Raw genomic sequence first — 27,772 nt, forward strand, 5'->3', positions numbered from 1 at the left:
TTTTATCACTTTTCAATCATATAATTCATATTTTTTTCTTCATTTATTCATTGTGCTTTTATACATTTTGGTTCGGTTCGATTTTAGTTTCGATTTCGGTTTCGGTTTCAGTTTCGATTTTGATTTCGGTTTCAATTTCGGTTTCAGTTCCAGGGTTTACGGTTTATGATTTCGATTTTGATTTATATTTTCGGTTTCAATTTTGTCAGGTTTTGTATTCAAATGATTTATTCATTTTGAATTGGCCCAATTCACAATCCACTTGAGGCAGCGCAGTACCGGTGTTGGCCCTCACATTCACTAAAGCCCAGTTTATGAAGAAGCTTCTGGACTTCTCCGTTTTCACCATCCATATTGGATAGTCAATCTTGTTCGTCCATCACGTCCCTTAAATAATTTACTCTATACATAATTTGACTTCAGCTGCTCTGTACTTCTTCTCCTTGTACCATCCATCCTTCTCTTTTCTCTCTTCTTCTCTTCTTTAAGGCGATTTTACAGTCAAACGTCACCAACTATAGCAGACTTTGACTCTAACTCGGTTTATCCGTCGATGACCGTTGTATCTCAGAGTATAAATGGTTGTTGTAGAGACATAGAGAAAGGATAACATACAAATTCATGCTTTTCCTTCATTTTTTGTCTTCATTCTTCTGTGAGTGAGAGATACAGTCTTAGTGATGGGTAAAATGGAGAGTTATGAGTGTGTTCGAGAAATATTTTTAAGTTAGGGTTGGTGAGTCAGATCTAGAGTTTCTGGGTTGGTTCGAGGGTTTTATCACTTTATGAGTTGAGTGTGGTGAATTGAGTTTCAAGTTGAGTGCTTGACACCTATTAAAGTCACTATTAACTGAATTTATAAACGTGGATCCGATAATTGCGGACTAAGTTGTTGATGTACAAGTACAACTCCATGTCGAGGAGTTATTATTGTTTCAAACGAGTATCCAACAAGTTTTGGTTTCAGTTTTCATTCGATTTCAGTTTCAAACTTTGACTGTGGTTGTAGGAAGGCTAAAGAAATTTATTATTAACAAAACACAAATACAAATAAGTATTAATTGATCAGAAAATAAAATATGAGTATGTTTAAGTATTTCATTATTAAAACTAGATTTTATGTATACTATATTAACAAAAAGGGGCTCTTTGATATAACCCCTCAATACTTATTTCAATAAGGAGAAGTCCAAACTATTTTGCACCATTTAAGAAAAACTCACTCCTAATTTAAGCCACTCATTCTTCCAATTATGTCCCTTCCACTATCCCTTCCACCTCATCATTAGTGTCCGCCCATGACCACCCATCAGCCGTGTCTTCTTTGTTTTTCGTTTTTTTAATTAATTAATTAATTATTATTATTATTAATATTTTATCATTATTTTTTCAAATACATTTTTTTTTAATTTTTTTTTCCATTTTTTTTCTGTATCAATTTTATTAATCGACTAAGAAATATAGTCGATTAAGGTAAATCGACTATGAAGCATAGTCGATTAAGGAAATTCTTTTAAAAAAAATTAATTTTTTTTGAAAACTTTTTTTTCTATATCAGGTATATACATTAATCGACTATGATGAAGAATAGTCGATGTAATTTTTTCATATACATGAATTTTTCCTTTATTTATAATAAATATTAAATGGATGGACTTATTGGTGTAAGAGATATAGCCCATAAACCTATAACAATAAAGATGGTTAGGGACTTATGCACAACCACAAAAATATAATTTCAACAAAAAAAGTTGAAGGCAATAACTGGCGAGGAAAAATTAATATAATAAGTCAAAATAAAAGAAAAGGAAAAAATTAAACGACGGAAAATTTTAAGAAAAAAATAAAATAAAAATCAACGATCAGTGTTGGCCCCAAAAAACACTGTACTAGAGTGGTTGTATCCTTTCCAAATTATCTGCACATGTCTAATTCATCTTGTTCATATTCTTTTTGTGAATAATTTTAGGATGCACGGGTGGTTCCAAAAAAAAATTGAGAGAAGAAATTAGGGATTTTTAAGAATCTAAATAACGCTTTTAAATTGTATTTTGTTACCAAAAAAATTTAAATAAAAACTTTGTTCGAAGTTTGAAATTTGAATATTATGATGCTACATAATAATATAATACAGTCATAATACTGTGTTGATCGGAAAAAAAACCAAAGAAAAAAGTTTAAAAAAAAACAAGAAAAATAGAAAAGTCAACGTTGTTAATCGGCAATCCAACGTTGGTGAACAACGGCAAAGAAATATTCAAATAAAAATTCAACGCCGAAAAAAAAAATTAAAAAATAATCAACGGCAATCAGCAGTGACTGTGATAAAAATTGGATAATTGATGAATTTAGGGTTGGATAAAATATTAGGGGTTTTTAGAATATTTTGAAAGAATGTAGGGGACTTATTGCACTTTTCTCAAAGTAAAATTCCAAATTCAACCGGACCGTTACTTCATGACAATCAAACGGACTGAGGGACTCAATATGTGTTAAGATGCGAAAATATTCTAGTGTATTTTGTTGAGGACGTTATATAGGGAACCAAAAATGAAAAATAGCATACTTACGGGACCAAAACTATAACTACCCACTTGAGGTTAACAGTACTATGAGTTATTGGCCATTAAATAATTGTTTTTATTATGTTATTTTCTTTATTTTTATTCTTGTAGATTTTCAAACGAAAAAAATTATTATTTTTAGATAAAAGCTAGGAGAAAGTATAATTTACACCCCTAAATTATGATGATTGTACCAAATACCCCCGAACTATCAAATGCGACAATCCAGCCTCTCTGTTTCTGGTCAAATGTTAGAAACTTAACAACGTTAATGTAAATGTTTAATTACTTATCTACCCCTATGAGTGTAATATTATGTTGACGTGGACAAACTTTCCATTTAAATGTGCAATTATTTATCTCTCCTATCTTCTCTTTTTCCTCATCTTATGTAGCCAATTTTAATCAACTGAGTTTTTCTATTCTCTCTCTCTCCCCCCTCCCTCATCTCCTCTCTCTATCTTCTTCTCCTCCTCTAATTTTACGTTTAAATCCCAAGACTCTTCGTATTCCGGCGGTGCTGAATTTCCCACGACGGCGGTGATATCTTATCTTGTTGTTGATGAAAAAAGCATGTTGCACATTTTTGGTGGAGATGACGATGCGTATTGTGGTAATTGGGATAATTGAGTTTCATGTCGGTTTTGTTGAGGCAAAAAAAGTGAGTGTGGAAGCTCTGTTTGTGATAACAGAGAAGATCAAATGCCTCTGCCAAATATTTTACCAGATAATTGATTCTTTTTTCCTTTTTTTTTTCTAATTCATTTATATTTAATAATATTTTTTTTTGATTGTTTAAAAAATAGACATAATTGAACACTTAATAAGGAACAACGAAAATATTTACAACGTTAAATAATAAATATTTGAGTTTAAGATTTATTTATACTTAATATACTTAGTATCAGAAGATGCAATATTCTTAACAAAAGTAGGTAAGCCAGTTGAAACCTAGGACTTCCTTAAAGGAAAGATGCGCTATTCTGTGCGCCGCCCGATTCCCTTTTCTTACAATGTGGCGTGCGAAGGAGACAAAAGAACTTGCAACAGCCTTAATATCTGTAACGGCATTGCCATAGACCGATCTATCTTCAACATTTTCGGTGATCGCTGCAATAACCACACTGCAAAGAGCGCTGCTCTTGCTTCAGCAGAAGAAGAATCGAGAGGTTGGCGAAAGCAAGCTGAAGACCAACCAATATCGAGCAATAACTCGAAGCCCACAAACTCCATCAACCGTATTCACAGCCGCGTTTAACCTAATAAAAATGGGAGGATGCCATCGTGTGTTCCCCATCCCAAATCACTGTTGCATTGGTTTACATTTGCTGAAGAGAGTCTCATATCTGCAGCAAACTTTTGCACAAATGATATAACTTCAATAGCCTTGATCACCTTACCCTCAAAAAACCATAAATTTCATAAATGCCATAAAGCCCAACATACTAAAATGCATTTTTCAAACATCCCAGCATCACAAGAGTTTTTCATATGATTGATCCAATCAAGTACATAATTAAGAATAAATAAGTAATCAAGAACATCAAATTTTGGCCGATAAACATCGTTCCAATATCGCAATTATACAATTTAAATATAGATGACATGAAATTAGAGTACTTCTAAGTAGTTGTTGCAACAGGCAGAGAGGTCTTTGACCCCATCACATCACCGATAAAATCGGGAAAACTTTCATACCCGGGCAATGGCTTTACATCTCCACTATAGTCAATTTGCAAAGGGTATTTGATAAGATGCCCTTGCAACTGACTATAGTCCTCTGCTACGTATTTATTCCAATTTTCTTCAGCAATGTTGTTTACATATTTGACACACTCTAAGCTCTCGGGATAATTGAATAAATTATTGACCTCCCCCATGTGCTCGGCCCAGAGGGACAACCTGTATCCGTATACCTGCAAGTACGTATTATTCTATATTTAAAATAACTATTTTCAACAAGGATTTTTTATCCTCATAAATTTTAAAAATTTGAAAGAATAATCTAAACAAGATTAATAAACCTGGCCATGAGGATGCCCTTTCTTCTTGGCCCATGTGTGATGGGGTTGATAACCCCCCATCGCTATCTCCGTGTCTCTTGAGCCTGCCATGGAACGTTCATTAATGTTGGCTGAACCGATGATGATATAATCATCATCGACGATCATGCCCTTCGAGTGCACGTATATCATAAATCTTCCATGTCTCTGTGAAGCCGAATCCTGCCACAATTAGTTCATGTGATTAAATTACAAACCATTCAATAAATAGATTGAAATTGAAAATGCCTAATCCGGGAAATAGGTAAATTGTTTGAATCAAAAAGTAATGACGACTTGTAAATGAGTTCCGTGGCAGTTCAAAAGTTTCAGAATGTTGAGGGCTTTTTTTTCTTCTTAATGTTCAAACATGTGATGATTTTTCTTCGATTCAATAGTAGCATCTCAGATTTTCCTAAGATAAGAACTAGACTGGATCACCAAGGGTTCGATGCACAAAGATTTGCATGATGTGAATAATTTAGTAAATATTTAATATAAAACTCTTTAATCACAGGATCACTTTGTTTGTGCAAGTATTAGGTGTCACATCAATTGCAACTGAGGCAAGAGCTTGCAAAATACGTTCAAAACACTTCTTATGCAATCAAAGTAAATTGAATTGAAGGACAATTAGGGTACTTATACTTACACTGGGTAGTTGTTCCCTATCGTTTTCCTCTCGATTGCCCAGGCAATAAAAATTAAGATAATCGCATGGATGCGCGTTCTCAAGATTAGCAGACTTGAGCTCTTTAGCGATAATCCCATACATCAACTTCATCGTTTGCCCCTATAGTAGAGAACAATTAAAGAAAACAATTACGTGCATTTACAACATCGACAAGGAAAGATGCAACAGAACGTTAAAAAGTAACGAATCAATTCATTCATAAAACATGCTTCGTGATAAAAAAAATTGATGACCAAAAAATTGGATACCCTTCTTAATTAAAATGGAAACATTACCTGCCAATAAAGGATTTCTTGTACACTTGAAGACTTAGGAACACCCTCAGGCCACATAGGGATGATAATATACACAGTGAATCTTTCCTTAGCCCTTATTTTACTAACAACTTTTAATGCCAATTCCATTGGGATTAAATTGTGAGCACCTGACAAAAAAAAATTATGCTATAAGTAAGCAACAACAAATCACAAATGCTAGAGAAAGAGCTCAGAAAATCGTTAAAGAAAAGAAAGATATTAGGCTAAAATGTTAACAGCTTTTTTGGTCTAGTTCATATTCAAGGCCAAAGTTAGGCCAAACTGGAAATTAAACCCTCTAATAGTCATATTTAATCAATAATCCAGTTTACTCAGCATTCAGAAGTGTACTCAATACATAATCAGAATAAAATAGCCGAAGTGTATCCCACTTCTGCCTATTCTACAAGTTGGGTTAGGCCTAGCCCATGCAAACCATTGCTTGCAGATTGTGTGCGAGTAAGAGAGCCCGATATATGTTTTTCTATTTTATATTTTCCTAAATAATTATAATGAAAATATAAAATGGTTGGATGTTTTAAACGAACTTCCACCCCCCCCCCCCCCCCACCCCACCCCACCACACACACACACAATATCAATCAAGAAGCTAAGCTATCTGTCATAAAGGTAAAGTATTGAAATTATTTTCAATATATCCTTAACAAAAGAAAATTAATATTGTGTTTATCGTGATTCAGGAATGGAGCTTCAAAAGTTTCATTTGGCAGACATAATTTAATTTAAAATCTGAATTTGAATTAAAATGATCAATTATTTTTCGTATATATAAAATTTATTTTGACGTAAAACAATAAAGAAATGTTTTAGACTTCAAAGGGGTGGATAAGTAATTAACCACTTCAAGTTTTAGGATAAAAAATACAAACATTGTGTTGAAAAAAAAAATCAGTTAAAAAGGTTTAAAGTCCTGATTTGAGTAATCTAAAGTCGTCGAAACATCTCTTACTCACTTATTTTAAGCAGAACCACCCCCCCCCCCCCCCCCCCCCCCCCACACGCACAACAAAGGGGTGGATAAGTAATTAACCACTTTAAGTTTTAGGATAAAAAATACAAACATTGTGTTGAAAAAAAAACCAGTTAAAAAGCTGTAAGTCCTGATTTTAGTAGTCTAAAGTCGTCGAAACATCTCTTACTCACTTATTTTAAGCGAAACCCCCCCCCCCCCCACCCACTCACACGCGCGCGCACACGCACACACAAGAAAGGGGTGGATAAGTAAGTAACCACTTCAAGTTTTAGGATAAAAAATACAAACATTGTGTTGAAAAAAAAATCAGTTAAAAAGGTTTAAAGTCCTGAATTTAGTAGTCTAAAGTCGTCGAAACATCTCTTACTCACTTATTTTAAACGAACCCCACCACCCCACACACACACACAACAAAGTCCTGATTTTAGTAGTCTAAAAGTCGTCGAAACATCTCTTCCTCACTTATTTTAAACGACCTCCACCTCCCCCACAAACACACACAACAAATTCCCTCCTGCAACATCAATCAAGAAGCTAAGCTATCTGTCATAAAGCTTAAGTATTGAAATTATTTTCAATATATTCTTAACAAAAGAAAATTAATATTTTGTTCATCCTGATTCAGGAATGGAGCTTCAAAAGTTTCGTTTGGCAGACATAATTTAATTTAAAAACTGAATTTGAATTAAAATGATCAATTATTTTTCGTATATATAAAATTTACTTGGAAATATTTGACGTAATACAATAAATAACATTTTTAGACTTCAAAGGGGTGGATAAGTAATTAACCCTTCAAGTTTTAGGATGAAAAATACAAACATTGTGTTGACAAAAAAATCAATTAAAAAGCTCTAAAGTCCTGATTTTAGTAGTCTAAAGTCGTTGAAACATCTGTTACTCACTTATTCTAATGTTATGGCAACTATTGCTGTTGAAGAAATGCTGCAGAATAGAGAGCATAATAGTATTTGATTAACTAGGTGGAGAGATAAACATATTCAAAGGAATCCTACCTGCTTTTTCATAATCGGGCCAAGCAAACGACGCTCCAATGAAGTACTGATTCTCGATAAATATAAAGCGCTGAGCCGATCGTATTGCTTCGATATATGCCATCTGGATGCTCTTATCTATCACCAAATTCTTTTCATATACAAGATTCTGCAATAAAAGGAAATTTCATTGACTTATTTGAAGACTAGAGAGAAGCTATATCTGCATAAAGGTAAAGACTTATACTTGTTCCTGTGCTGTATGGAAATCTTGAGGGAACCCTTCGGCTGAATTTGAATCAACGGACCGGAAAACCTGTTCAAATCAAAAAATTCCACACAAGGTTAAATATTAATCACCTAGTACTAAATAGAGAAGCTTTCTACAAGTAAAACATGCATGACCTGGATATGCCACTTTTCCGCATCATCTTCATCTGAAACCCACAGCGAAGGGTGGTCAGTGGGAATACTTTTGGAAGGGCTATTTATCTCTGAGATATTTTCAATGTTCACCAAATCATAATCATGTCGACCAAATACTCTTTCATAAAGCTTTGTGAGATTGGAACATTCAGTCACGCTGTCCCATCGTTGTTCAAAGTTTTTTAACACGTCATACGCCGCGGGGCCTTCGATTTGACAGTGCAAATCGTGCCATGGCTGTCTTGGCCCCGTTTGTTTTTTCTATTGAGAAATAAAGTACAAATCATCAAGTCACATAATTGCGAATATTGTAAATGCGTTAGTAGAAGTATCAAGAATTGCAGCTAGAGATTTGAATGCAGTTGCTTACATCAAATGATGGATTATGGTAGTCGTCCTTGAACACTGTGTCGAGATCAGAATATAGCCGATGAGTTGGCGTATCGTATCTTCCATCACAGAGATCCAGGCCGCCAATAAAAGCGGTTATTTTTCGGCTATTTTCAGAAATGCCTTTGGTGTCAACGATCACGGATTTTTGATGTTGAGTATAAAAAATCCGACCTACCTGAATAGATCAAGAAAAAAGTGAAAAAGGATCATTTTATAACATTTTTGTGGAAAATCAGCCAGAATTTGACGAAGCTGTGAAGGCCTTTAGTAAGAGCTGAATTGATTTGAATAGATAAACTGTAAAGCATACCTGTGGTATGAAATTGGTTAATTTGTAACGAGGAGCCAAAACGCACGTAACAGACGAGTGCTTGAAAAACTTTCGAGTTTCCTCGTCATGGGTTTGCATCATTCCGGGCTGCAATAAAGTAGATCAATAATATATCATCCGATAATTATGTACACAATACAAGAAAACCTAACAATTCAAAACAATTTCTTACAGTTTTGAAAAAGAACATGTCGTTTGAAGTTTTGTCGTCCCATATTAGGAGCACGACTCTGACTCCCTGTTGAGCCTTGTGCTTCAGCAGCTCCCCTAGATTGAAGTCCCCAGGAATCGGCAATGGTCTAGTAGACTCTCTCACAAGCCTTACCTGGTGGAATATCGACCACCCGGTTATGTATACCTGTCAGCAAATCAGCAAATCAGATGAATCCATGTTCATTTAGTAGATATGGTATAGATTTGCCAATAGCTATTAGAAAGGGTACTAGATCTTATAGCTGATATACTAACAAAGGTTTTGACGGGAAATACATATGATTATCTAGTAAACAAGTTTGGACTCATCAACATCTACGGCCAAGCTTGAGGGGGAGTGTCACAAAATCAGCAACTCAGCAAATCAGTTTAATTAAGGTTTATATAGGAGATATGGTCTAGTCAGATTCCTAATATAACTGATTGCGTACAGCTATTAGGAGTTGGCAGGTTGTAATTAGCATAATCATAGGAATCAGTCAAAAGGGATTTGCATTCAGACTTTGCCTATCCCAAGTTTATTACATTTATTCTCTGCACGGAAATAAAATAACACATAATTGATTTATTTTAAAGTAGTGTCCAATTACCAGATGTCGTGCCTCCATTATTAGATGGCAGATGTCCTCCCAACACTTTTGGTGCTCAAAGTTTCTTCCGTCTTCCAGTCGTATTTCAGGCAGCATTCCATCGACCACGTGTGCGTCTTGATACAGTTTTAAATTCCCGCCATGCCGCATCGGAAAATAACTCTGCCCTAAAGCATAATCTTCCGAGATTCCATTCTGGTAGACAGGATTCTCGTCACATGGAGTGAATTTTATTTGAAGTCTGATCGCAGTATGAGGGCCATGTCTCCCTACCACCGGGAACCACTCATCTATGAGTTCGCCCGTGGCAATTCTGCTTGCCGGAACAAACGCAGCAAGTTCCGTTTTCGAGATGTGGGTATCCACAAGAGCAAATTTGACCTGTATTTACCGGTCAAATATCAGAACCTTTTTTTACCGGGTATAATAATTCTGAAATCTCAATTTATTACGAAAAAATAGATAAAACATTACTATCGATTCATACATACTAACAAAATATGCTGAAAATACTTTAACGAGGATAACAACGTATCATATGCTAGTAGATTTCAATTAACTTGATGATACTAACACATTTTTGTATGTATCATATCGTCATATACAATTCCAAAACCAAAATACATGCATTTTCATGAAAATACCCATACAAACTTAAATGTTTCCACCTTTCAAACAAAATTATTTCCCACCTACAGCATGCAAATATATGCATTTTTCTCCACCTACAGCATGCATATATATATATATATATATATGTATATTTACAGTTATATACAACTATAAAATTGTCAGGAGCAAAATATTAGGTCCTCAGCATACACACACACACACACGGGATTTTCTGGTCGTACTGCGAAAAAAGCTTCAAAACAATGAGACAGATCAAACTCATCTGTTATGGTTCAGAAATTGTGATCCAGGCAATGAAACTAAAAGGTTTTCCTTTTCTTATGCCACTAGTGTACAGTTGCAAATTGAATTCACGGAATACTAATTCATCATTTTTTTTCAATAAGAACTTGGCTACTACTTAAGATGAGTAGTCACTGAGTGACTGTACTAATCAATATTTACTAATTGTCGTACTCTACAGCTCCCACACTTGAAAAACTCCTTTCAGACTACAGCAACAAGTGATTAACCCTGAACCAAACACAACTTGTTTCTGAAACTCCATCCAAAAAAAACAAGATTGGCACTTAAAAAAGAGATCCCGCTAGTTGTTCGAGTAACATGCCCATACGGGCTCTCAAGTCTGAACTACGTAATTATACACAACCATGTATCTTCAACGTGTGCAAGATCATCAAAGGCAATAATTGTAACATCCCAGCTATTAACCATAAAGGATAACTCCCATTTCTGTTCACATCAAGTCCACATTCTAAAGAAGTAAAGAGCTACAAAGGTAAGAGTTCTAAATTATAGAATCCTAGTCCATATATGCCTTCAACATTCAGAATATTACAAGATATAAAATGTAAAGAATACCATACCTGGTCAACAGGGTAAGCTACAACGAGCTGGAAATGTTCGTTCCAATACAAAGGGCTTTGAGAGTGGGCTTGTACACGCTCGGTTCGAACCACCCGCGCGTCTCCCATGTACACTTTGATGTACGGACGTATGAGATAAAAACGAATTTGCTCGGCGGTTGATCCTGCGCCTGGAATTTGTCGAGCTTCGATGATTCCAAGCTGTAAATTGCCATGAAGGTACACTCTGTTTTCACTTGCCATTTCAACTCACAAACCACTATATTATTCTACGTAAAATGAAGAAGGGCAGGGGTAAAAAGACACAACAAATATGAGTACTGGTTTATGTTATATGTAAATAGTTACAGTTGTGATATATTATATTATATTTTAAAGAATGTTAAGGTAGGATTTTTGAGAGGGAGAGAGAGAATATCAAAAACATAAAGCTGCTGAAAAAAACTTGAAAAAGGTAGTTGGATTTATTCATTAAATATATTATTAATTAATCTAGAACACTAATGCATGTATAACAAAACAGGAAATGTGAAAATTACATGGTAAAAGAACTTTGACTGATGTACTTACTTAATATGTCAATAGTGTCATTTATTCATATTAAAGGCTGATACTAGTCAACATCATCAGTAGAATATAATGTTGGATGTGGTGATATTGCATCACCTTAGTACTATATGTCTTTACTAATTTGAATTCATGGAAATTTAAACTACACTCTTCTTGCCCAAATAGGGCCTCAGCCTCAATTAAATCTAAACCCTATCTTTTTTCAAATAAGATCAAATTCATTCTTCCTATTTTTTTTATACAAACAAGATGTATTTCATTCTCCATCCAATTCTTGAAATTGAGTTTGAAAGTTCTAACTTCTTTGTGGTTGCACTTTTTAAATCTTGATAATTACCTTGTGGTCGGAAATTTCACAACTTTATGAAAAAATATATATGATTCGAAGAAAATAACTCATTCGGCACAGAAAGAAAAAAGAGCTTGCTAAAATTTAAGGTGACCCGTTTGAGAAATCTTTCACACTCCAAGAACCCCTCCCTCCCTCCCTCCCTCCCTCCCTCCCTCCCTCCCCCCCTCCCTCCCTCTCCCTCCCCCCCTCCCTCCCTCTCTCTCTATCTATATATATATACACACACACACACACAGCATGTAAAAAAATTCAAATCACCCCAAAAAAATTATCAGCCGATTTTATTTTTAATCACCCACTCACTTTTTTCCCTAATTGATTATGAATTCCCACCATAATTATTCTATAAAATAAATTTTACTAGTTTCCTCAAGACTAAAATAAGATGGATATATCTTTAGTTGGAATATATCTAAATATAGAGCAGCAAAATTGGACATTGATGAAAATGTTTAACAGCGACAGGACTTAATTTGTTTCTCATTTGATCTGAAGAAGAAAAAATCAAGTGCTGATCTCTCTCTCTCTTTTTTATAAAGCAATTTTACTAGTAAAACTGTCTGGAGGAAAAATGCTTCAGAAAAACAAAACAAATTGGAATTGATTACAAGTTGCACTAATAAAAGAGAGAAAAAGAAGTGATAAATGAGGATATTGTAAGAGTTTAGGAAAGCAAAATTGAAGATTGTAATTAACACAATATTTGTATTGTAACGCGAGAAACAATATAGAACAAAAAAACAATCTTCGAAGCAACAATGTTTTAGGAAAAGCCATATAACCAACTACAAGAGTCCAGGTTTAAGATTGAAATAAAATGCATTCCAACCAAACCAACAACCAGTAGAATAAGAGTAAACATCAAAGCCGAGCCTTATGTTGCACATACAGAAGGGCTCTATCCTCTAAGAAATTGTTATTAACTACATCGATATTCTAACACGGCAAAGGTGCATAGGTAGCTCAGATGTCATCTATTGGTGTTTACTAGAAGCTCCATTACATTGCCATAGGCCGAACCAAGAATAACACGCGTTCAATATAATCCGTTTGCACTTATTGTGGAATGTATACCATATAGTGGCAGCTGACTGCAATAAAAATAAATAACAAGTTATAGAATATATTATACAAGCAGGTGAACATTTTGCAGAGGAGACTAAAATATAAAGTGGGACACTAAACTTTTTTCCAATGAGAAGGTCCAATTGTGCACATGAAAGCTTGAAAGAGAGAACAGGAGGCAATAGAATTTCAAATGTTAATAAAGTTAAATGTCTAGACTATCAGATAATCACCAAGAACAAAATTATGATCAGTGATCAGACAACATAAGTTTTAACAATAATTTAGTCCCATTTTACGAGCAAGTAGATATATTATAACAACTGGTACAATTTCATATTTTTTTATTAGGAAGCAGTTTTCGGTACATATAACAGTACATTGCAACCTAAACCTGTAAAATCATTTTAGGAGGCAGCTTTCTAGTTCTTACAAAGGTTATCACTTAGCCTTATATTGAACGCGTGTTATTCTTGCTTCGACCCAGGGCCCTGTAATGGAGCTTCTAGTAAGCACCAATAGATGACATCTGGTTATTGGTTTGGTTGGAACTGATTTTACTTCAATCTTACAGCTGGACTCTTGTAGCTACTAATATGGCTTTTCCTCAATGCTTTGGAGAGTGGTTTTTTGTTCTAGATTATCTCTTGCCTTACAATCCAAATAATACAGTAATTATACCGCCTAAAGATTATTACTTATAAAGATTATCACTCAGCACAGTTAATTTGTTTCATACAGCAACACAAAAGTGAGATGACAAATTGGAAAGAAATATAAATACCTTAGGTCAATTAACTCCAGTGTTAGATCACTGATTTTCATGCCACGGAATCTGACTGGAGCCATGGTACTTTCAAAGGGGATATCGCCACCCTCTTGTATTGCCTACAACATAATAAGCCAAACATAATTCATAAAGCAAGAAATATAAATACCTTAGGTCAATTAACTCCAGTGTTAGATCACTGATTTTCATGCCACGGAATCTGACTGGAGCCATGGTACTTTCAAAGGGGATATCACCACCCTCTTGTATTGCCTACAACATAATAAGCCAAACATAATTCATAAAGCAGGATCACCTACATCATAAAGATAGTACACAAAATAGCATCTATTTGGTTCTATTTTTCCATTCTGTAGCAATTCTTTTTTCTAGATGCAATCCTTTTTCTTCTTTTCAACTTTCAGCTTCTCGAAACCTTTCATATAACGACCCAGGGCACCAGAAAAAAATAGGAACGAGAAAGTACAACGAGTTGGAAAAGAGAAAATATACTTACAAAGTGTAAGAAATTAAAAGAATTTCAGCAGTGACTCAAAGTAGATGGAATAGTATAAATAATACTAACCACATTTAGTGATCAATGCAGTTGACGACACCAGCACAACCAAGCTATAGAGAATTAACTTTTCCAAGCAAAAAGCTGCAGGCTGATATCAATAGCTCTTCCATAATATCCAACTGGAGCAATGTGAACATAATGAGCAAGCTTGTCTGCAAGTACAAAAGCACTAGATGGTAAAGATAATACATCTTGACCTTAGCAATCACATAAATAGTTCTATAACATGCAATTAGATATTACACAGTAGCTCTACCTCTCGAATTCAAAAGCTGAAGCTCTACAAGTGCTTTAAATTGAGGGCATGCAATAGTTTACTCATCAAAGTAACTTCAACAAAATAAACTCAAATGCTTTGAGCTAGAAATTGAGGGCATGCAATAGTTTCTTCATTAAAGAAACTTCAACAAAATAAACTCAGATGTCGGTCCACAGACATGTACACACAAAAGAACAAATAGAGAAAGACTCGTAAATATTCGGCCATATTATCAAGGTGATGGTTGACCCAAGTTAACTGCACACCATTAAAGGAAAAAAAAAATCCACAGCCGTGTAGGCCAGTTCTTTCCAGCACAAATCCACAGTAAATCTCACAAAACTGAAAGGTAAAACCAGAAGTGAAAACAGCAGAGAAAATTACAACTTAAACTTCTATCTCTACGGAAAAGACAACCAAAGAAATATAGCATATATAAGAAACATATTTTTTAAAAAAAAGTATCCAGGCAAAGGGTGATGAATAAATTAATTCTTCATATTAGCCATGTGATAATCATCGACATCCAGATACTAATTAAAGAGGTTGCACCTGTAAGAAAAAAAAACAAACATATAAACTCCTAACATCAGAACAATAATAAAAATTAAGCATGAAGTACACAAACAAATATTTGCACAACCCTAAAAAGGTAGAAGTAAAACAGAAGAAACCCATAAAAGAGGCCATTAATAAATAAGATTCAAATTAAAAACTTAATTAAGTTAGTTATGTCCATAAATGAAATCCAGCAATCAAACTTAATCGAAAAAATCATTTTAGGTTAATCGAGGAAGTCAATAAAGAACAGATAATGTCGGAAAATGGTCCTACCAAAAAATAGATGTGAAACAAACAAAACCCATCCAAGACGCCCTCAATAAACTCCAGCAACTTCATATTCGTCTTGTTTTTGTAGCCAAGCTCTTGGAGGAGGCAATTAAGCAAGGGAACAATTTAATATGAAACAATAAGCATTACTGAAAAAATGGAAAATGCTCGACTTGAACAACACCGATATTGCATTTAAATTTTGAGCCAAAACGGGCATTTAAATAGGAATCACTACATATATATCAAACGACTACACGTAACTCAAGAGTTAAGAAAAATGATGATATTTAAAATAATATGCTCATCTCATTAGTTTCTTACTTTCTTTAACACAACTGGCTTAGGCGATAAATGATAACAATACGTCAACCATGTGTCCAGCATCTCCATTATGTTCTTACCTTTTCAGTAACCCTTGTTTATTTTTTGTATCTTTCTTACCGACGGGATACAATTTGCAGTGCAACATCATTCAGAGAGTGGAGATTACTGTGGGTCTCTAAAGCATTAACATAGCTAGTTCAAAGCATGCACTTATGCACCAAAGCAATGAGATAAGTGATGAAAAGTGGTAGGAATATTACCCACAGTAACTTTCACATGCATGGTAAAGAAAAAAATTCAAAACATAAGATAAATAATATAAATATTCTACTCCACTCTATCAGTTGACAATTATTAAAACTTGAAAACATATAGTTGTTGAACAAACCTTAATAGAGATGTTTCCCTGGTGTTTCTTCAGTATATGTAGAAAAAGTGTGTTCAGTATCCTCAGTAGCTCAAGAGCACAAATCTAAGAGCACCTGTGAGTATAATTGACCATTGTGTTCTGGAGGTGTTGAGGATAAAGAAATTATTGGAGTACCAACGTTGAATCGGCCAATGCAATGTCTCTTTGGTTTTGGCACCTGTGTCAAAGGCACGAGAAAACCTTTTATCACCTATCTTACTTAAGATTTAAGTGGCATTTGAAAGATTATGAACAAAACACGAACAAAGGAACAAATTAGAAGAATAAACAAGAAATAATAGTTACCATTAATCAGAGTAAATATTAAAGTTGATCTGAAATTGAAGTGCTTCGAGATAAAAAAAAAAATGATCGAACATCGATAGTGAATTGTGAAATTAAAAAAAATGGATACAAGAGACTGAAGGGAGCTCCAAGAAACACAAAAACTCCATGACTCAAACTAAGTAACCGACATTAAATCGACTAAGAAACAGATTCAAGAAAATAGAGAAGAAACAAATAAGAAACAAAAATAAGGATATAGGATATATGCTTTTTTAGAGATAGAAACAAACAGAAGATAATGAGAAAAGGAGTAGGAGAAGAAAGAAAATAAATAGGAGATTCTTTTGAAGCACAAAATTAGATCTCTCCCCCTTTTAAATAATTATATCGCCTTTAATGTGATGCTAAGTGTCAGAAAAAAACCACAGTAACTGAACATAAGAGGGGAAAAGGTAAAAAGCAAGGAAAACTTCTAAGCCTAACTTCTAAGCAGCAAACATCCATAGCGAGAGGGATCCCTTGTCTTCTAAGCCTAACTTCTTTTTATAGAATAGCACGATACGATAGAAGCCCTAACCTATAGCAAGAGTCTAACCGCCTTCCTGCATTGATGGATTGAAGCAGGAATGAGAATAGCCTAGTCTCCTTATGAAGTGAAGCAATTTTATGGTCCAAAAAGAGTACAGAGTCTGCACTTCCGGAAGACACAGAAGGAAGACCAAACAGAGCTTGAGACTGAGAGAAGGAACGAATATCGCTAAAACCGAGACCCATTACCGAAAGAAAAAACTTACGGCTCGACGAGAAAGTGAACAGCAATGACCCTGTATTTAGAACTTTGGAACACATTATCTCTACACCTCTTCAAGATTTAATCCTTCAAAATGGTAAAGATTATGAGCCAACAGCCTACCGTAAAATTAAAGCAAACCAGTCAAATTAATTACATTGGTAGTATGAAATTTGATTTTGATTTGGGATGGGTACCTTGGCGTCAAAGAAGAAGTACGCATCCAAAATTCTGAACCTGTGTTTAGGCCGATCTTTTCTGAGCATTTAGTAAGGTTAGTGAAATGCACTTTTCTAGTCCTGACCACATACGTAAAACATGTAAAGAAAGTATAGCACAAAAAATAAAGAAAATCAGCAACAATTGTTTGCATCCTTCAAACCTAAAATACATGTGCTTTAGCAAAAGAAATCTGATTAATACTTCAACCATGAATCAGCCTCTAAGAAAACAGAAACAAAATCATGTCTATGAGCCTCAAGTTCCGCAAATATATATACACTTCTTATTACGTTAGGAAAAGAAAAACATGCTAAAATAAAAAAGAAAGGAACATATTCTCTAAACGATCGTAATTTTTTATTGACATAACATATACCATTCCTCTTTCTTTGATCCCGTCACTTCTGAGGTGAATATAGCGATGCAAAGCTGGTGAGTAGTGGTGCACTGCAGAAGGGAAAAGAAAAGATATCGATAATAATTGGAAACGAATAGGGAAAAATAAATAAAACAGCATGAGGTGGTACCGAAACGCAAAAAGATGTACAGAAAACAACACTATTATATGCCCAAAACAACGCCATTTTCTGGGAAGTTGTGATATATGAAAATCAAAATTAAATTCAGGGCAAAAAAAATCAGGGTTTCAAATATCAATCCTATGATATACACCTCACTTTGAGTTCAGTATTTCTCAGTGTTATTACAGTTTCCATATAAAGGATATCAATATACTTGTATAATAATGTCAGTGCTACCACATAAAAACATGAAATTGCTTATAGGAGAAACATAATATGCTATGTATTGTTAGCTAAAACAATACATATATATACTCCAACACAATGATAAGCTTTTTGGTTGAACAGTTAGCTTCAGAATAATTTCACCTATAGCATTCATTCTTTTCACCCATTCTCTTTTCATTATACATACTTGATAAAAGCATCTTAATTAGCTTAGGAACAAAGATATACCTGGATGAGCAGCCAAAGATGGCTGTAAACGTCAATCCGCAAAACAATCAACAATCAAAGATGGCTCCGCAAACCAATTCGATACTTTAGCCCCATCATCGAAAACGCAGCCGGATACCTACTCTCTGGTGGCAAGTGGCAACCTATACCTCACCGCCACCACCGTGATTTTTCTAGCCTCCTCCTGCAGAACACATCAGTTCCGAGCTTCCGCACGGAATTTCCGGCCGCAAACAACCACATCATCCGAATTAGATCCGAGATCGATTTAGGGGAAATGATGGTGGGATAAGGGAGGCAAATACGCAGGGAGAGGGGGGTCAACGGGACGATGTGGTGGAGACGCCGTCGTAGGAGGAGCTCGGATTTGCCGCGGCTTCCGTATGGGTTACAGCTGGGGGATTCAATCAAGGTTTACAACACTGTACAAATTCCTGGGTTTAACACGAAACAACAATGGATATTATAAGTTTGAATATTATTTGTTTTTTATGGGAAATTTAAAGAATATTATTGATAAATATTATGGCAGATTAATAGAAACCCCTAGAGGTAAAGGTCTAATTACAAAAATCAGTCTTATGTTTGTGTAATACGATCTTGTGTCATATGTTGTCGTCTTACAAAGTCCCCCTACGGTGTTATCCTTCCAAAAATTCTTTTTCCAAGGAATATTCCTCTAAAAATGTTATTCTTGCCTTGGGTAATTAGGTTCCTTCGACCTTATACCTGGTGATAAACACTGAGTGAGTCTTCTGATGACACGTGTTCTTTTTTTTATTTTTCTAAAACTCATAAAGGTAAACCCTACGGGGAATGTATTATAAAATACAAAAAAGAGACATGTAACAGCAGAAGACCCGGTGTTTATTACCGAGCGTAGGAGCGAACAAATCCAGATAATTATAAGCATATTAATACTTATAGGGTAAATTTAAATATAGTTAAAATTGTAGTTATTTTAATTTTAAAACTATAATGTATTTCTTGATTTCAGTTTCAAAAAAAATGAACTGTAAAAATATGCATTAAATATAAATAAATCATTAAAAACAAATTAACTCAATTCAAGAGAAGTCAATAATATTATTATATTTTTTCTTCAAAAGTAATAATGTAGGGAAAGTGTGTCATACGGCAACATGCCTCCATGGGATTTTCGTAAGCACAAATATAGTGGGGTTTTCATAATTAGACATTACTTGAGAGTTGTTATCGTAATTTTCCCTTGATTGTTTTCTAAATAACATATGGGTAAAACAGAGGGTTTTATCTATTCTACACCTGGTGAAGGTTACACTGGATAATTTTTTACCGTTGATGTACACATACCAATATGGGTGTGTGTGTGTGTGTTTGTGTGTATATGAATGGTAAAGATCTACCCGGTGTATTTCACCCGGTGTAGGATCTCAAAAGCTAAAACAGAGAAACACATTTTCTGTGAATTTAAGTGATCAAGCACTGGAATTAGAGGGGGATTTTCGTAATTACGCAAACATGAGGTGTATTTTCATAATTAGACCTTATCTCATGAGATTTTCGTAATTTGCCCTAAATATTATTTGTTGATCAATCGTTCATTTTCTACCTCGGATCCTCGGATATCACAGCCTCAGTCTCATATGTTAGACAGAAAGGTACTTCCCTCGTGACATCTTTAAGAGTGAGTTTTGATGAAGGGATTCAGATGAGGATTTGATTTAGGAAACAGATTTGAAATGACTCTAATTTAGAGTCATTTGAAATCCACCAGAATTGCTCAAAAAACAACTAGAAATGAGGGGTGGGGATTTGAAATCCATCTTCAAATCTCTCAATCCAAACAAGTCCAAATGATTTGTTATTATGGATTGAAATCCATCCATCCAAATGCACCCTAAGAGCAACTCTATTAGAGTCGAGATCTCCTATTAGAGTTGAGATACTCAGATCTAGTTTACAGAGAGAATAAACCCTTGGAAGAAGATAAAAGTTGACTTCTGTATATTCAATATAAAAAAACTCACTTCTGTATATTGTAATCCTATACTTAGAGAAGTGAGTTTTTTTATATTGAATATACAGAAGTCAACTTTTATCTTCTTCCAAGGGTTTATTCTCTCTGTAAACTAGATCTGAGTATCTCAACTCTAATAGGAGATCTGGACTCTAATATATATATAATATATATTGTAATCCTATACTTAGAGAAGTGAGTTTTTTGATATTGAATATATAAAAGTCAACTTTTATCTTCTTCCAAGGGTTTATTCTCTCTGTAAACTAGATCTGAGTATCTCAATTCTAATAGGAGATCTCGACTCTAATATAACTCCAATGCTAAATACCAAAATTGAATTATCAAATATTTATTTGAAATTTGAGATAATATTTTAATATTGATTAAAATTCATCTAATCCAACCATGGTTATCAAATTAATTATGAATTGGAAGTTTATGGGTGATTTTATTTGTAATTGTCACATGTCCACTTTTGATTGGATGTTTAGATAGTTACACTTTTGATAACTCAATTTTCAGCAATTATTTTTACATCACAAAAGTTGAATTATCAAAATAAAAGCCTAATTTGACCCCATTGGAGTTAAAAATTTCTATTTTTTTGTGTATAAATAGTGGTTAATGGTTTGAATACCATGTTTGATATTGGAGTTGCTCTAAGTGAAGTCAGTAGGACCATAGAACTGAAGGTACTTCATCGACCCAACCTCGTCCAGCCATTTCTTCAATCCCAAAATGATAATTCGATTCATCACTTCGACTTGGCCATTATTGGCATGTGGATGTGTCATTGCTCCGTAGTGATTTTCATCTTCTTCGAGTTGAATTGGGTGTCGTTGCCTGGTACAATGTTACGAGGTATTCCGAAGCGGCAACAAATATTTTTCCAAATAAAGTGCATCACCTCATCATTGGTGCGAGATAATACTTCACTCTGTTTCGTGAAGTAGTCAACCCGACTATCAAAAACTTTTTCCATCCTTTTGATGAAATGGACCTTCTAAGCCAATACCCTTCCGACGGTTGCAGAGTCCATCTCTTTTTGCAGATTTTTGGCAAAAGAACTTTCTCCTTCCATCTCAACGCTTTAGCTCAGATTCGATCACCCTTGTGCCAAAAAGCATGACAAATGATGATTATTTTCCCATAGACGGTCGTCGGTTCATGTGACGTAAGCATGATGTCATCATGGATCTCCCCATGTCAGCCTGGAGTGCTACCGGAATCATGATCGCCCTCCGTTCCTGCAATAACAAGAGGGATTTTTCGGCGTAGAGCTCTAACGATCAAGTTAAAATTATCTTTGTATGTAGAAACGATCACGGGTCGGGTCAGGCCCCGGGTCCAGGTCCAATTTTTAGGGGATCCAAAACCGACCCGTGGGGAGGGAGGTCCGGATCCGGGGCGAGTCCCGACCAAGTCCGGGTCAGGTCACGGTCCAAACTGATTTTTCAAAGAAACTAAAAAAAAATCCTTTTTTCTTTTCTAAAGAATTACAAGAAAGGAAAAAAAAAAGTAAATTGAAACTTGAAAAAACTTGATCCACCTCCACCTCAGTAATGAAACATTGGCTTCGCCACTATATAAACGATTAAATAGCGGTTTTCATTTTTCGAATTCAAGTGTGCAATTATTTAGTTCCGTAAAATATTAGTGTTTTCGATTAAAACAAATTTAGAAGATGATGTGTTTGAAGTTGTAACAGATGAGGATACAATCAGAATTTATTTTAAAATAATATTCAATAGTTTTAGTTGTTGGACAACAATTAGGAAGTGCCTAAGGCCAAATGGATTATAGTACTTTGAATTATGTGATATTTGTGTAGTCATATTTGTCTTGTGTTTTTTGAATTCAATGTGTTACATTTCAAAACCTAATTGTTAGAAGAATATAATATATATTCTTTTTGATTTAGTTTAGCCTTAATTAGGTGATTTGATTAGATTCAATCAAGTCTTAATTAGTGATTTGATTAGGGATTTGATTAGATTCAATCAAGTCTTAATTAGTGATTTGATTAGGGATTTGATTAGGTGTAATTAGTTTCTTCCTTTATTATTTCTCTCTTGTGTGTATATAAATGTACAAGCTCTCATTGATGAAATACAAGACACAATTCATCTTTTTCATTATGTGTTTCATCATTTCTACATGGTATCAGTGAATCTTTGATTTTTTTTTCTCCTCATTCTTCAAAATGTCTACCGACGATCTTCTTCCTACAAAGTCTTCTTCATCATCACCCACACCCATCATAACCGATTTATACACAATCCATCATTCCGATAGTCCTTCTACTATCCTTGTCACACCTTTGTTGACAGGAGATAATTACGGATCATGGAGTCGTGCAGTCACAATGGCACTTCGTGCCAAAAATAAGCTTGGTTTCGTTGATGGGTCACTCCCAATTCCGACAGAGAAATCTGACATTTCTAATTGGGAACGTTGTAACGATTTGGTAGGAAGTTGGATCCTTAATTCTGTTTCACCTGAGATCCGTCCAAGTATCTTGTATGCTGAAACTGCAGCACAAATTTGGACCGATCTCAAGGATCGTTTTTCTCAATCAAATGCTCCAAAAATTTATCAATTGAAACAATCAATTTCTTCCCTCAAACAAGAAAGCATGTCTGTTTCATTGTATTTTACGCAACTCAAATCTCTATGGGATGAACTCGGTTCCATTATCCATATCACTCCTTGCATTTGTGGTAATGCTAAAAGCATTATTGACCAACAAAATCAAGATCGATCCATGGAATTTCTTCAAGGACTACATGATCGTTTTTCCGCTATTCGCAGCCAAATTCTCTTGATGGAACCATTTCCTTCCATTCAACGTATCTATAATTTGGTTCGTCAAGAAGAAAAGCAGCAAGAGATCAATATTCTCACAACTCCTACTGTTGATGCCGCTGCACTTCAAGCATCTAAACCTCCATTTCGTCCGTCGGGAAAACGTCAACGTCCATTTTGCGACCATTGCAACAAACATGGTCATACTCTTGCTACATGCTATCAACTTCATGGCTTTCCCGACAGACATGTGAAGAAATCCGTGCCACCACCATCCAACTCCACTCTTATGGCTAGTTCACTCACGCACGAACAATACAACAAGCTTCTCACACTTCTTGCCAAAGAAGAAACTAGTGGACCCTCAGTGCACTTAGCAGGTAAAAATCACACTTTTTCGTCATTTTGTTGGATTATTGACTCCGGTGCTTCTAATCATATATGTACATCTCTCTCATTATTTTCTTCATATTCCCCTATTCGTAAAAACATATATGTTCAATTGCCTGATGGCTCTCACGCGCCTGTGACTCACATAGGCACAGTCAAATGTTTTGGTACTTTCATTCTCACGAATGTTTTTTACATTCCATCTTTTAAGTTCAATTTGTTATCGATTTCACAATTTACGAAATCCACAAATTGTGATATAATTTTTTCTTCGTCTGGATGTGTATTTCAGGACCAATCAACGAAGAAGACGATTGGTCGGGGTAATCCTCACAATGGCCTTTTCTATCTAGATTGCCATTTGATTTCTAATTCTGCTCTTTCTATTAAGCAATGTAATAAATTTGATCTATGGCATTCTCGCCTTGGTCATCCATCTAGGCCTCGTTTTGATTTTATTGTTAAGAATTCTCAAAATATTATTCCAAATAAGGATTTTGTTTGTGATGTTTGTCCACGTGCTAAACAGGCACGTCTTTCATTTCCTCAACGTACATCTTGTTCTTCTCATTGTTTTGAATTGATTCATGTTGATATTTGGGGTCCTTTCTCTATACCCTCACAAAATGGATCACGATTCTTCTTAACTATTGTTGATGATTATTCAAGATGCACTTGGATTTATCTAATGAAACACAAATCCGAAACTTTCAACATGATAACCCATTTTTTTAATCTAATTCGTCGTCAATTTAACACAAAAGTCTCCCGTTTCAATTCCGGAAATGGGGATATTTTTCTTCCTCAACTTCAAACCATACGTTCAGATAATGGTTCTGAATTTCTTTCCAAACAAATTCAAAAATGGTTTCATGATAATGGAATCATTCATCAACGTAGTTGCGTTGCGACCCCACAACAAAATGGCATTGTAGAACGTAAACATCGGCATCTCCTTGATGTCGCTCGAGCTTTACGATTTCAAGCAAACTTGCCTCTTTCTTTTTGGGGTGAATGTATTCTAACCGCTGCATTTCTCATTAACAAACTTCCAACTCCAGTCCTTCAATATAAATCTCCTCATCAAGTCTTAGTTGGACATCTTCCATCTTATTCCTCTCTTCGAGTTTTTGGGTGTTTATGTTTTGCTAAAAATATAAATATTCAACATAAATTTGATGAACGAGCAAAACCTGGCATCTTTGTTGGTTATCCTTATGGACAAAAGGGATATCGTATATACGACCTCAAAACTCGTCAAATTTACGTTTCACGCGATGTCATTTTTCATGAGTCAATTTTTCCATATCATGATCTTGTAAATTCATCTTTACAAGATCCAATTTCAATTACTCCGATCAATGATAATGGGACTTTTGACTACCCTACACCACTCATCGACCCCCCTTCGGGTGATTCTATTCCTCGTAATGAAACTACGAGTTTAGATGACTCGCCACCATCTCATTCCTTACCCTCTCAACTTGATGATTCAATCAATTCTCCCTCTATTTCCGAATCTCCTTCCTCACCTTCTCAAGTTGATGGTTCAACTAATTCTCCATCTATTTCTGATGGCACACCATCTTCTGATTCACCTTCTACAACCATTGTTCGTAATTACCCTCAACGCATCCGTCACCAACCAAAGCGTCTCAATGATTATATTTGTAATCATATTTCACTATCCACTGATTTTCCACTAGCAAATTACATTTCTTTCCGTAATTTAAGTCATTCCCATCGAGCCTTTCTCACAAATATCATTAAGAATCAAGAGCCGCGATCATATTCTCAAGCCATAAAATCAATTGAATGGCGTGATGCAATGGCCAAGGAAATTCGAGCTCTAGAATCAAATAACACTTGGTCCTTATGTCAAATTCCACCCGGCAAATCACCCTTTGGTTGTAAATGGGTCTTCAAAATTAAATATCGGTCAGATGGTTCAATTGATCGATATAAAGCTCGTCTAGTTGCCAAAGGTTATACTCAAATTGAAGGAATTGATTACCATGATACCTTCGCACCTGTGGCAAAACTAGTTACTGTACGTCTCCTACTCTCAATTGCTGCCATTAAAAGTTGGTCCATCCACCAACTTGATGTTAACAATGCATTTCTTCAAGGAGATCTTAATGAAGAGGTCTATATGAAACTTCCCCCTGGCTTCTCTCACAAAGGGGAGACTCGTGTATGTAAATTAAATAAATCAATCTATGGTCTCAAACAAGCATCTCGTCAATGGTTCTCCAAATTCTCAACCACTCTTATTAGTCGAGGCTTTCATCAATCAATTTCAGACTACAGTCTTTTTACATATATTCGTAATAAGACATCCATTTTTATACTCGTCTACGTTGATGATATTATCATTACAGGAAATAATGATGATGCTATTTCCGATATCAAAAAATTTCTTGCCAATTCTTTTTCCATAAAAGATCTTGGTAATCTTCGATATTTTTTGGGTATTGAAGTATCTCGTTCTAAACAAGGCATCTTTTTATGTCAACGCAAGTATACTCTAGACATCTTATCTGATTCCGGGATGACTGGTTCTCGTCCGTCTGATTTTCCAATGGAACCACATCTTCGTTTACGTCCACATGATGGGACTCCTCTTCCCGATCCATCAATCTATCGACGTCTCATAGGGCGCCTGCTATATCTCACTGTAACACGACCTGACATTCAATATGCGGTTAATACTCTTAGTCAATTCATGCAAAATCCGCATTCTACTCATCTTGATGCTGCCAATCGAATCCTTCGTTATCTTAAAGGTACTGTTGGTAAAGGTTTATTCCTTTCTGCATCTAGTTCTCTCACTCTAGTAGGATATGCCGACTCTGATTGGGCTGGTTGTCCTACCACTCGTCGGTCTACCACTGGTTATTTCACCATGTTGGGTTCTAGTCCTATTTCTTGGAAAACTAAGAAACAACCAACCGTTTCTCGTTCTTCTACCGAAGCCGAATATCGTTCTCTTGCTGCACTTACTTGTGAGTTACAGTGGTTAAAATATGTTCTAACGGATCTCGGTTTCAACCACTCTCAACCAATTCCAATTCATTGTGATAGCCAAGCTGCTATACACATTGCAGAAAATCCTGTCTTTCATGAACGCACCAAGCACATTGAAATTGATTGTCATTCGGTTCGAGAAAAAATTCAGGCAGGGCTCATTGCTCCCTCATACCTACGTTCAAGTGATCAACTAGCAGATATTTTTACGAAACCACTTGGCGGTGAAGCTTATCGACGATTAGTTCGCAAGTTGGGTGTTTTTGATATATCAATACCACTTCCAACTTGACGGGGGGTGTTAGAAGAATATAATATATATTCTTTTTGATTTAGTTTAGCCTTAATTAGGTGATTTGATTAGATTCAATCAAGTCTTAATTAGTGATTTGATTAGGGATTTGATTAGATTCAATCAAGTCTTAATTAGTGATTTGATTAGGGATTTGATTAGGTGTAATTAGTTTCTTCCTTTATTATTTCTCTCTTGTGTGTATATAAATGTACAAGCTCTCATTGATGAAATACAAGACACAATTCATCTTTTTCATTATGTGTTTCATCATTTCTACACTAATCACACGAAGAGGTGAGGTTAAATTTGGCCAATACAAAATTACATCATCATCAATGTACATTGCTTGTTGTAATTGTTGCGTATTATGGAATTAATAAGTCTTTTATCTGATAGAATCCAATTTAATATCATCATCAATGTAAATTACTTGTTCTAATTGCTGCGTATTATGGAATTAATAAGTCTTTTATTTGAGATAATCCAATTTAATATCAGGAAAAGAGTAGTTTAATATTATATACTATCAATTTATCGAAATCTTCGACATCCTTTTACTGTATAAAAATTGCATGAAACACGCATAGACATACAAACACATAGGAGAAATGGATGTACCTCGTATTCATAATGTTTTGGTAATAATTTTTATGATGATTGGATTTGCAGTAATGGAGATCGACATAGCTTTGGGCCAACATCCAAAATCTCCCGGCATTGTGTCGCGTTGTGTGGGTATAACCAATTTCATCATACATTGTTCATTTTACATATCCA

General features: G+C 35.0%; 2 protein-coding genes across 32 annotated transcripts; one reads left to right on the plus strand and one right to left on the minus strand.

Annotated features, from left to right (window-relative positions):
• Window positions 1-3,388: 3,388 nt before the first annotated feature.
• LOC105970517 (phospholipase D delta) lies at window positions 3,389-19,090 on the minus strand. 31 transcript variants are annotated; one of them, XM_088814373.1, is made up of 22 exons: window positions 18,477-19,072; window positions 17,876-17,946; window positions 17,475-17,576; window positions 17,282-17,364; window positions 17,065-17,176; window positions 16,179-16,377; window positions 15,467-15,558; window positions 14,380-14,525; window positions 13,809-14,066; window positions 11,038-11,238; window positions 9,539-9,919; window positions 8,908-9,093; window positions 8,715-8,822; window positions 8,382-8,579; window positions 7,991-8,272; window positions 7,833-7,901; window positions 7,607-7,754; window positions 5,576-5,724; window positions 5,259-5,399; window positions 4,589-4,789; window positions 4,263-4,480; window positions 3,389-3,920 (listed from the first exon to the last, which is right to left on the minus strand). In XM_088814373.1, exons 10-22 carry the CDS (start codon window positions 11,143-11,145, stop codon window positions 3,905-3,907), a joined length of 2,205 nt encoding a protein of 734 aa, XP_088670499.1. In that variant the 5' UTR covers window positions 11,146-11,238; window positions 13,809-14,066; window positions 14,380-14,525; window positions 15,467-15,558; window positions 16,179-16,377; window positions 17,065-17,176; window positions 17,282-17,364; window positions 17,475-17,576; window positions 17,876-17,946; window positions 18,477-19,072; the 3' UTR covers window positions 3,389-3,904. The 31 variants fall into 31 exon arrangements, with proteins under 31 accessions (XP_088670499.1, XP_088670496.1, XP_088670500.1 ...); XM_088814370.1 differs by lacking the exon at window positions 15,467-15,558; XM_088814374.1 differs by lacking the exon at window positions 17,065-17,176 and having other exon boundaries at window positions 17,282-17,396.
• A 3,591-nt stretch (window positions 19,091-22,681) lies between these two features.
• On the plus strand, window positions 22,682-26,992 carry LOC105966731 (uncharacterized). Its single transcript, XM_088812798.1, has 4 exons — window positions 22,682-23,663; window positions 25,011-25,289; window positions 25,617-25,865; window positions 26,055-26,992. The coding sequence occupies exons 1-4, from the start codon at window positions 22,682-22,684 to the stop codon at window positions 26,990-26,992; spliced, it is 2,448 nt and encodes an 815-aa protein (XP_088668924.1).
• Window positions 26,993-27,772: the final 780 nt, after the last annotated feature.

The sequence above is a fragment of the Erythranthe guttata genome, chromosome 14, assembly GCF_056151865.1.
Source record: "Erythranthe guttata isolate IM_541 chromosome 14, IM_541, whole genome shotgun sequence".
Classification (NCBI taxonomy): domain Eukaryota; kingdom Viridiplantae; phylum Streptophyta; class Magnoliopsida; order Lamiales; family Phrymaceae; genus Erythranthe; species Erythranthe guttata.